At 36.7% G+C, this 11,461-nt stretch overlaps 1 protein-coding gene across 1 annotated transcript; it reads right to left on the reverse strand.

The window, feature by feature from the left end:
• Positions 1 to 2,657: 2,657 nt before the first annotated feature.
• On the reverse strand, positions 2,658 to 10,811 carry LOC145983454 (uncharacterized). The gene is made up of 6 exons (XM_083116560.1): positions 10,750 to 10,811; positions 8,464 to 8,519; positions 8,282 to 8,317; positions 7,196 to 7,328; positions 5,331 to 5,389; positions 2,658 to 2,820 (listed from the first exon to the last, which is right to left on the reverse strand). The coding sequence occupies exons 2-6, from the start codon at positions 8,506 to 8,508 to the stop codon at positions 2,767 to 2,769; spliced, it is 327 nt and encodes a 108-aa protein (XP_082972686.1). The 5' UTR covers positions 8,509 to 8,519; positions 10,750 to 10,811; the 3' UTR covers positions 2,658 to 2,766.
• Between the last annotated feature and the right edge of the window lie 650 nt (positions 10,812 to 11,461).

The raw sequence follows: 11,461 nt of genomic DNA on the forward strand, positions 1-11,461 counted from the left end.
CTTACAAATTACATAACACGCTAGAAACAAAGCTGACATCTGCGTAAGTTTACATCCCAAATTCACACAAGGCATTTTTCAATATACGTACATAAAGCTACACAAAACAGAATACAATGCTATAAATATTGCATACATTTACACACAAATTATGCTTTCTTTTGTTCACGAAAGAGCATACCAGTGGCATATTTTGAGGTGGTGACGTCACATAAAAACCTGGATCATATCAAATGTAATTGCAATAACAGTTATAGATCTGTAAATAACTAACCACGCCTCTGGCATTCCTAACCTGACTACAGTAACTTACTAACTCTCTTACCTTCTAAAACCTGAAGGTTTATGCCTGCAGCAACAAAAGTCTTCAGTTTGTCGCTATCTTGGTCAAGATCAACCCAATCTTTCCATACTTACCGATTTGCTTTCTGCCCATCTCAACGTTATCCCTCCATCTTCGTCTTGACCTTCTTACTGGTCTCTTACCATCAGGCTTCCCAACAAGGATCCTGTAAACTGTTCGTTTCTCTCCCATTCGTGCCACATGGACCGCCCAGCTAAGTCTTCTTGATTTCATTATTCTAATAATATCTGGAGATGAATACAAATTATGCACTTCTAAATTATGTAACCTTCTCCACTCACCTGTCTTCTCATCCCTTTTTAGGTCCAAATATTTTCCTAAGGATTTTAATTTCAAATACTCTAAATCTATGTTCCTCTTTTAATGTAAGGGACCACGATTCACATCCATATACTACTACACACAAAATTACTCTTTTGTATATTTTAACTTTTAGTTTCTTCGATATTATACAAGAAGATTAAATTTTATTAAGAGAAATGTAACATAAATTTCCTGACTTAATTCTGCTTTTAATTTCCTCTTTTATATCATTTTAATTTTCAGTATTACTCCTAAATACTTGAATTTGGAAACTGATTAAAACTAGTTGTTATAAATAACTAAATTTTGATCAGTACCTAACACCTGGTTTCGACCTGTAAGCAAATATATAGTACCTGACTACAATAAGAATCCTAAATAACTGAATAACAAGTTATTCTACTCACACTGCTACAAGTCAAGATTTCTTGAAACACCTAATATTTCTTAATGTAAAGCTTCCGATTATTAATTATTAACTTTAAATTACACTAGAATCAAAATTAAACTAAAGCGATGTTATTCAAACAATTCGTAATTTCCATGGTAGGTTCCCTCGATGGACATTGTCGCAAATGTAATTGTTGGAATTTAAATTCCAATTTCTTCCAGGCTTTGTCAAAGTTTTAGTTTTGTTTTATGCTCAGGCAGGCTAATTGGGACTGGACCTACACTGCGATCGAACCAGCTACCACACGAAGTGGGATTTTCCTCAGGTAGGTTTTTTGGCGAAAAATGGAAATGCAAAGCTTTATAAAAATATCAACTTTGAAGATATCGGGCCCGTGTATTTGAACAATAAATAACTTTCCATGTCTTTCAAAATTATTGTAGTAACACAGCTAATTTTAACAGTTGTCATGAAAATGTTCATATACTTTTCGCAAAGTTTACATCTTTATATTATTAACCTTAAAATTTTTGCCACTTCCTCCTAATTACATTATGTTCAGTATAACAAGTACCCGTCAATTCAATTAATATGAAGACAAAAACTATAAATGGTTTATTGTTTATCCACTAAAAAGCAACTGTCATCTGGAATATGAGTACTCGATTAAGTGTGCAACACTTGTTCATAGACTTCTTATTCGTTTCATGGATACATTCACCTTCTACTGCCGTCACAACATCAGGATAGTTTAATAAGCTTACGTTGCCACGAAACTATTGAGGATATCTAGACAGCAGCAAACCACATGAAGATTCACACGAATGCTGTAGACGGAATTCTAAACACATGTAATTTTTCATACCTTGGAACATCAATCCGTTTTATCGAAAAAAAGAGGAAAATTGGGAAAATATTTCGGCGTCGGCCAAAGGTCCAACCGAATCTTGTCCGCTATATGCTAAATTTGTCCGTATGGTAGGCGACACCCTGTATATATATATATAAAATTTATATTTAAATTGTTGAAATTAAATTATTTAGTTACGGTAGATTACTCCCGGTCTTGTTGGTTCGTTGCAGCTGGGTTGCAGTAGACTCCATGGAACCATATTTTCTACCGACTGATGCGCTACTTGAATGGTTTACGTGGACTGACTTTTCATTGCGTGTTATCCCTCATTGTAAATGAATGCAAATTGTAATTAAATAAATACAAGTAATGGGAGAATTATTCTTGTAAAGGGTTGTTTTGTTGACTGTTAACGAAATGAGGTTGCACTTTTGTTATCATATAAAGTTGTGATGGCTTTTGTTAGAAGATTATGATATTTTAGTTATTCAGAACAATTGTTAGTAAAATTTGGGAGCAAAGTGAGGCTTTTAATTCTGGTTGACCTTATTAACCATCTACAGTCTTAAAGTTGTCTAACTTCCACTGCGCAGACAAGTTAGGTCTCTTCTCACTTCCTTTGTTATATATTTGGGAGAAATAACAGGTGTTAGGGACTATTAAAGCCACACAAGATACTAGTGCCAAGGATATAACACACATGAAATTAAATCAACAATAAAAAGTAATTTTATTTGTAGGATAAAATGACAAGAAAAACAAACACAGCTTGTATATTGCAAGATTTATTCATGGCTCCTCTTGAATTCAACAATACATAACTGGGATTACGTAGCAGGCAGCCCTGAGTTGAATCTAATAGCGTGCAGGAAGATAGAGGTGAATGTGCCACAGAAGGTCTCTGGAACGCTGAAAAATGTGCAAAAATATATTCTATCTACACGTAGGATAAGATGGTGTGGAGTTGTGTGTCCAGAGGAAAAGAAAACTAATATTATTTTATTTCAAAATACGAGCTCCCGCTGAGCTGAATTAGCGCTCTTGTATTTGGTGGGAGCGATTCCGGGTTCGATCCCCAGTGGAAATTCCTAAATTTAGGTGTGAGGACAATTGGTGAGCTACGGTGCGTTAATTTTGGCTCTGGGCCAAGATAGAGCGTGATTGCAGTCGGCGCGGCATGTCGCGGATGCCGGCATTTTTGATCCATAACGTCCCATTTATTTTTACGCATATATCTTTAGCATGCAGACAATTATATTTATATTGCATAACGTACTAACCTGTGTTATGAGAGTTATTCAAAGTGCATTCACACATTCCCAGCATCGTTTGATGAAATTTTGATTGCGATATTTGTTCTGTTTGCGAGTTGTTTTCTTGCCATTGTTAAGCAGGTAGAACGCGCGCCGGGTAAAAATATATCGAGAAGAAAATTACTTCTTAAGTCCGAATTTTAATTGTTTCAAAGCATGTAAATAATAATATCTTCAATGAATAAACGGTACCAGTTAGATAAGCCGGAAACACATTTAACTCGTTTATTTTCAAATAAAATTCATTTCTACTTACCTCATATGCATACCGGAACATTTTTCAACTTCGGATCACTTTTTTTTTTCATGAAAAAAGCGTTATTTTTAACATTATAATTATTTATTGGTCGTTGCTAATTCGGCGGGCCAAATCTTGACTCACGTTGTATGTCGTCAGCTGATATGCAGTGTTACCAAACTTATGAACCGATAAATGCCGCACAAAGCGTTCGTGGTGTGGCAGCCGGCATCTCTTCGGGTAAGTACCTTTTTCTTTTTACACTTTCTGGTCACGATAGCCCCACTAACCATTCACGGGGACGAGGTATGCCTACGAGGTTAGGTTAGGTTCTATTAGCACTCATTTCACCCCTAAATATGTGCTTCAACGAAAAAATTCCTCAGTACGTTCAATTACGCATATCCGGACAACATCGGTTTTTCTCGATTTACTCCTTCAGGAAATTTTTCCTCGCTTTGGGATTTACGTTGTTGAATTTCTTATAAAAAGGGCTTTCCAACGATATATGACACGTATTCCTTAGGAAAAGGACCTAAACTAGAGTCTTACCTTAAATTGGAAAAAAAAAACCGCTCACACGTCATCTTGTAAAACTACCGCGTGGTTGCTACACTGACAGGGGGTTACATATTCGAACGCACGGAACATTTGATTCACGTAGTCGACGGTAATGGTGTCACGAGCTATCGTGCAACGGAGAAATATCAAAAAATACCTTATTTACAGGCCGAATAAGTTGCACGATTCGAAAAAACACTTCCCCAGCTTCACAAAGTCCACAAGAACTAATTTCCGTAAGTACTTTCTCGTCTTTTCTCCTGTGAATTTCAAGAAATGAGTTTCCGGCTTATCTAATCGTTACCGGTACTAATTTTGAACATTTGAATTGAATCACACAATTGATAAAAACAAGAAAAAAAAATATGTTGGAATACCAAACTGAAACGTGTGACCGGGCATTGGGGAAAATTTGCCCAGTTAGTGTTTGTTTCTACGGCCCTACTAACCGACAGCCGTTTCAAGATCCCGACATTAGGAAGGGTTCACACTGTCTTAAACAGGCGTAAATGTTCTTATCAGTACAGTTCTGTTCGTGTAATTTCTCTCTAATTTCAGTGCGTGTTTATGTGTGCGCATTTGTGTTAGTTTTTTCTGTGAAATTTCAGTGTGTTTCTGTGTCATAATAACCCTAAAATATAAAGCCTCTAGAAACAAACACTACACTATAGATGAACAGAAAGACGATATACGAACAGAACTTACAAGAATTACGGAAGAGGAACTTTTGCGTGTCAATCAAAATTTCATCAAATTTTGAACAACTACTTTGAGCAACTCTTATAACGTAAGTTACTACACGTTATGCAATATAAATATAATTGTCTGCATGCTAAATATGTGCGTAAAACTAAGCGGGACGTGACGGGTCGAAAATGCCGACATCCGCGCCATGCCCCGCCATCTGCAGTCACGCGCTATCTCAGCCCAGAGCCGAAATGAATGCACTGTACTCGAAAGGAAGAAATAGCGGACTTCGGCCGCGAAAGCCAAAAAACAGATGTGTTTACCGATTTTGAATAATTTTCACAGAAAATTGAATTTATAATTGAATTTTCTTGAAGGCAGAGGAATAGTAGGTACAAGAATTTCAAATTATGAAATCACCAAAATATAATCATCCTTAGAAAGTAATTTTTTTTCCCATTTGCCACACACGACAACGAAAAAAATTCCATTCCAGCTCTTGACAGAATGGTCCAAATTATCTTCAGGTCTATTTCAATAATGATTATTTCATATTTAATAAACTATCATGAAAACAAAATTATCATCTTCTCCGAAACTTATTCTCGAGAACGAAATACCTTATTCTTGTAGAGGCACTTGAAGAATGTAAAGGCCATTTCACATTGCTTACCTCTTCCTATAAAAAAGAGATGAAATTATTAGTCATTTATCGGCTCAAACGATATGCGACAGAAGTAAATACCACTCAGGGAGTTTTCAGACAGAAGCGACAGGTGTTGTTTAGAAAATGGGTACTGGAGCGACACGCCAAGGTTCACGTGTCACTTGTTGCTTGCATGTTGCGCGGACTGCGCAATTTTCTCAATGGGTCTCACTTATTGGACAACACTTGAACATCTTTTTGGTCAAGCACTGGGTGCTACTTTACTATAGGGGTGACACATATGAATAATTTATTTCACACTTTTTTATATTGCTAACGTACTATTCTGGAATGCGGAACATTTCTTTAGGTGAAATAATGAATTTCTAACGAAAATAATGTCTATTTCTTACATTTATGAGTACTTACTGTTACTCGTTATTTCGATTCTGTAACACACATTATGGCGATAGCGTACTGGTTCATCGCGCGTTGTGAGAGTGTTTTGTCGATTTATGCAGTGTTGCAACCTCGTTCACCGGAAAATACCTACTTTCGTGCCCGGATTTGAAATTATGCTAATACCTCGCAAACCATTGACGTTAGCCTCACAAACCATTGACGTTAGCCGCACAAACCATTGACATTAGCCCCAAAAACCATTGACGTTAGCCCCACAAACCATTTTCCGTAAGGTTAGGTTAGGTTAGGTTAGGTTAGGTTAGGTTAGGCAAGCATAGTTAAAAAAATTAAAAAATAAAAATACTCGACACGTCATGTTATAGTGAAAACACGGCGAGTTTGAAACACTGGCTATGGGGTTTACGTCATCTAACACACGGAACATTGTGCTCTCGTGCAGAAAGCAAATGGCGGCAGCAGAAACGGCGTATCGGACAGAGATTTTCGCAGAAAACAACATGCATTCGCATTAAAATGGATCAAAACTACATTCACGAACTTCTACAACGCTACAGAAAATGATTTGCGTAAGTACTTTCTCCTGTAAAAAGTAAGAAATCCATCTACCCTATAGTAAAGTGTTACCAAGCACTGTATTTTTTTCCTGTAACGTCAGGCTAAGTGCTTTCGTTGTTAATATAAATGTAGTGTGCTTATGCTAAGAGATTTAAATCTAACAAGCCTAACCTAACCGCATATACCTTAGAAGAACAAGTATAGTGCTTTATCAAAAAGGTGCACGAGTTTGGTGCGATAAGTTAATTATACCCTTTCTCAATAGCATTGCCTCACTCTGCTGGTCGCGAATGCGTAGTGAATGTTTTCTTATAGATTGGTGCTTTCCACAGAATATTTTCGGAGGGGGCTTTGAATTGTTAAAACGGATACATTGAGGGGACGGAATTCACAATAAAATATTTCGTAACTGACGTTCTTAACCTTCGGTTCAAAAGATGTTCAAAAACAAAAATTGTAAGCGGGGGTCATTTTAATAGGGTTTGCATTTATCACTTCGGTTTTCTCAAGTTCATTATTTTCTTGCATTTAAAAATTTTGATTTTTCTGAAAATTTCAGAGGGGACTGCAGCCCCATCAGCTTCCTCCTTGGGTACGCCAGTATTCAATGTTCCTCGTCACTTCGGCCTGAGAGCAGCGTGCAATAAAACAAAAGACTTACAAAAATGGAATAAAGAACTACTCGTAAGAAAAAGTACTGAATATCACCAATGAGCTGTCAACGCAAGGTAGGAACAATATTTTCTGTTTCCAACTGAGGCAAAACATGTTACAATTATGTTTAACATTGTCTTCAAAGCCTCGAAAAAGCAGATGAATTCATAATAATCTAAATTTTTAGGATACCACTCCTCGCATTACCTGTCTCTTCCTGGCATTGGTCGTAAACGTTACCAAGTCCACAGTATCTGAGGCGACAGCATGTATCCGAACAGCGATTTAAATGTTGGCCCGAAAAGTCATCAATGGCTGTCCCGCTAAGGTTCTGTGTCAGCTGTATGAGAAGACATGAAAAGTGTACTAAATTATAAAGTGTCTACGTAGGTACAAAAAGAGTACAAAGTGCAAACAAAGTATCGTCAGTTTTCGTTGCTTCCGCTCTCCCTTTTATTTCTTCTCCATATTTTCTTTATTTCTTTTTCTCTGTCTCTCTCTTCTTTTCTCCGTGTTTCTTCCCTGTTCTTCTTCTCTCTCTGTCTCTCTTTTTCACTATCTCTGTCTCCTTTCTTCCTCCCTCCCTCCTCTTCCACTTATCTTTTTCTATTTCCTTCTATTATCTCTCTTTCTTTCAAACTCCTTTCGTTTCTTTCACTTTCTTTCCTTTCTCCTCTTCTTTCTTTCTTTCTATCGCTTGCTTTCTTTATCTGCTTTCATCTCTTTCTTCCCTTATTTTCTTTCTGTTCCCTCTCCACTTTCTCTCTATTTCTTTCGCTTCCTTTCTCCGACTCTTTCTTTTCTCTTCTCTTGTGGTTTTCTTTCTCTTTTCTATTTATCTTTCCATCTTTGTTTCTTTTATATCTCTCTTCCACTTCTTTCCCTCACTGTTACTTTCTTGTCTCCCTCTTTCTTTATCTTTACTCTATATCTTTTACTATTTATCTTCTCATTCTGTTTCTCTTACTCCATCATTCAATTCTTTCCTTTCTTACCTTCATTATAATTTTCAGTCTTTCCTCTGACAGATACATACTCAAACTATTACAGGCTTTCAATTATCACCTCTGAAAATACTAACAAACCCAATTCTATAAGCCGGTCCCTTTGGCTGAGTGGTTAGCACATTGCGCTGCGACGCTAAGTGTCCCGGGTTCGAATCCCGCTCGCGCTTGGTTGTTTGTGAATGTCCATTCATCAATTTCATCACTCATCCCCAAATTAGCCAAGCGGCACAAAACGCGAAGTAAAATAAACTAAATCAAATCAAAATTTTGTTGATATTTCACTCACCAAACCTTCATTTTTCAAAAAGCAGAAGAGATAGCACTAGAAAGAAAAATCACATAATATATTACAAAGCAAGGTTAGAGATATGAACTAATGTATAATGAACTGATAAGATTAAATGTTTTTTCACATAAACAAAAACAGATAAATAAAGTCTTACTACCTACCACTTACTAGTTACTTACTTTAAATTTTTGTGTTGGCTCAGTGTTACTTGAGTTTAAGGCCATTTCCGCGTCATCTGTGATGTAGAAACAGAAATAAAAAGTAAATTTAATAATGTCTTTTTAACTTCGAGAAGATACGGTCGGGATTACAACGAAACTTTAAGATAAGCGAAGTACATCACTGCCAATTTAGATTGTGGACAACACATTGTTATATATTTTATGCCAATAGAATATGTTTTCTTAAATTCACTACTTGTTATAGGCCTAATCATACGTTAGGGAATATGAGTTAACAAGGTGGGCATATAAAGGTGTGCCGATCTATGATTGGATGACATCACACTGAGATCCTTGATTTTCTACACACCATTAGTAGAAATTATTTTATTAATAAAGGCAGGTCGAATTATTGGTTTGTACATTTTAATCTTTAGGTTCTTTTATATTAGTGGAAAGGATGAAATGTTGATAAATACACATTTGACATGCATTGCCTGAATTAAGTGTGCTCCGAATTTCTCCTTTATTGTCGTTTTTCGTTAAGTTTTGAATTTGGTTATATATAATTGGGTTTTCATAATTTTGATTGGTTGTTACCTAACACTTGGTTTCGTCCTGTAAGCACAGAGGCGGTGATTTGGTTCCAAAACTAGTGAAGCAGGGAAAGTTTATTTTACATCGTAGACAAGGCTTATAATTAAGAAGCCATAGTGCTGGGGAAAGAGTGGCAAAGTGAAGGTGGCCAGGGGCGTGGGGCTCTAACTCCACACCCCCTATACGCCTTCATGGCGTGGTGCAAAGTAGATGGGAGCACTTTATCTTACTTTCTTATCTTCTATATTCTTGTGAAAATCTGCAAGAAGTAAAATGAAGAATAGGTGTTTTTCTTTTAACTTATTCTTTTTTACCAATAGCCACAACTGACAATGCGATGTGCGAGGGCATGCCTAAAGTTACAAATACCAATGAACCAATGTTCCGTACATTGGTGTTTACACCGTTAGTGCAATTTAGGCAACTTTGCTCTGTATGCAGCTAATATGTCACGTCTGATTTTATTTATACAGGGTGTATCATAAGTAATAGCGCAAACTGACACAGTTGAAAGTACACGATAATAGAAACAAAAAAGTCTCAGTAAACATGGGGCTGCAAACGAGCCGTTTTCGAGATAATTGCAAATGTGTGGTTACAATCCGCCACTAACTTCATTGTTTGTAAACGTCGTCCTAGTAGCTAAAATGCTAATAATGTGTGGTTACAAGCCGTCACTGATTGCATTTTGTAAACACCGAGTGCTTTACTCCTTGCGCGGTCTGAGGTTTGCTCTTTGTTTACAAAACAGTACATTTCCGAGAGATGGCTTTGTAATCAAACAGGGTGGATACAATCAGTACACAGTCTAATTGTACTGTGGGAGTCAAGTCAGTTGTACTGGACTGCGTAGTGAAAATGGAACCTTACAACAACGAAGAGTATGCGGATATGCATTTCATATCATGCATGGTTTGGCTAACGGCAATGCGCAGGAAGCTGCACGTTTGTACCAAGAAAAATACCCTGCTCGAAGCCACCCCAACAGTCGCACATTTAAATGGGTGCATCAGCGCCTCAGAGAACATTGTTTTTATTATTATTACTGTATTATTAGCATTTTACCAACTAGGACGACGTTTACAAACAATGAAGTCAGTGGCGGCTTGTAACCACACATTAGCAATTATCTCGGAAACGGCTCGTTTGCAGACTGAGACCTTTTCGCTTCTATTATCGTGTACTTTCAAGTGTGTCAGTTTTGCGCTATTACTTATGATACACCTTGTACAGCACTTATAATTGAAAGCCTTAATTGTAAGGCTATTTTGTGCATCTTTCTGTCGACTTTCAACCGTTGTCACGCGATATTGCAGAATACAAGAAACGGAGCTTTCTCCGAGCGATTACCATCTCCTCGCTCCTTTGATGAACCATCTCGTAGGACGCCGATTTCACTCGGATGATGTTGTCAAGCACGAAGCAAGCGATCGGCTCCAACAACATGACCCCTATTTCTATGAGACAGGTACTTTGTGTAGCGCTGGGATAAATGCCTGAACTGGGCAGGACACTATGTTGAGAAGTAGTGTATGAGGAATACTTTCAAGTGAGTCTGTTTGTATTATTCAAATAAATACATACTGGAATTTACAGACTTTGTATTTTTCGTTCACCCCTCGTATATTATTTAAGTATGTATCTTTGCTGCTAATAATGACTCACTTTTAAATTTAAAGTAAATCAGTAAATACATTATATACAAACCCTTATTGTATTTATAATGTCTCCTACATTCTTTATCGAATTCCTCCACAGTATCCAATACTGTTATCTGAAAGCAAAGAAGACTCATTGTAAGTAAATTAATGATATGTGGTCAACTTTATACATTTGTTCCTTTTATTTACATCGCCTCTCCTTCTAATTCGTCTTGTTTATAGTTCTGTAATTTTCTTTTTGCATTATTTTCCTAACTTTTCTATTTTCAGTCTTCTCTCTTTTCTTACTTATTTTATTTACTCCCTTCTGTCTCTCTCATTCGCTACAACCCCTTTCGCTCTTTTACTCTCGTTATAACTTTTTTACTCTGTATCCCTTTTTCTCTGTTATTCTCTGTACTTCATTATTTCCATTTCTCTCTCTTTCTCTCTCTTCCCCTTGCTTTTCTTTTATCCTCCTTTCTCTCTATCGTTTTTCTGTCTCTCTCTTTGGCTATATATATATCTCTGCCTTTTACTCTATTTCTATGTTTACTCTCTTTTTCTCTCTCTCTCTCTCTCACATACACACACACACACTTTACTCTTTTTATATCTTTCTCTTTTCATTTTCCTCTCTTTCTCTATTCTTTTTCCTCTCTCATTATTTCCCTCTCTTTCTCTTTCCCTCTCTTTCCTTTCTTCTCTCTCTTTCTCTCTCTCTCTTTCCTCTCTCTATTTCTCTTTTTCTCTTTTCCTCTCTTTTCCCCTTTCCCTTT

The sequence above is a fragment of the Lepisma saccharinum genome, unplaced genomic scaffold (genome assembly GCF_977018435.1).
Source record: "Lepisma saccharinum unplaced genomic scaffold, izLepSacc3.1 HAP1_SCAFFOLD_972, whole genome shotgun sequence".
Taxonomy (NCBI): domain Eukaryota; kingdom Metazoa; phylum Arthropoda; class Insecta; order Zygentoma; family Lepismatidae; genus Lepisma; species Lepisma saccharinum.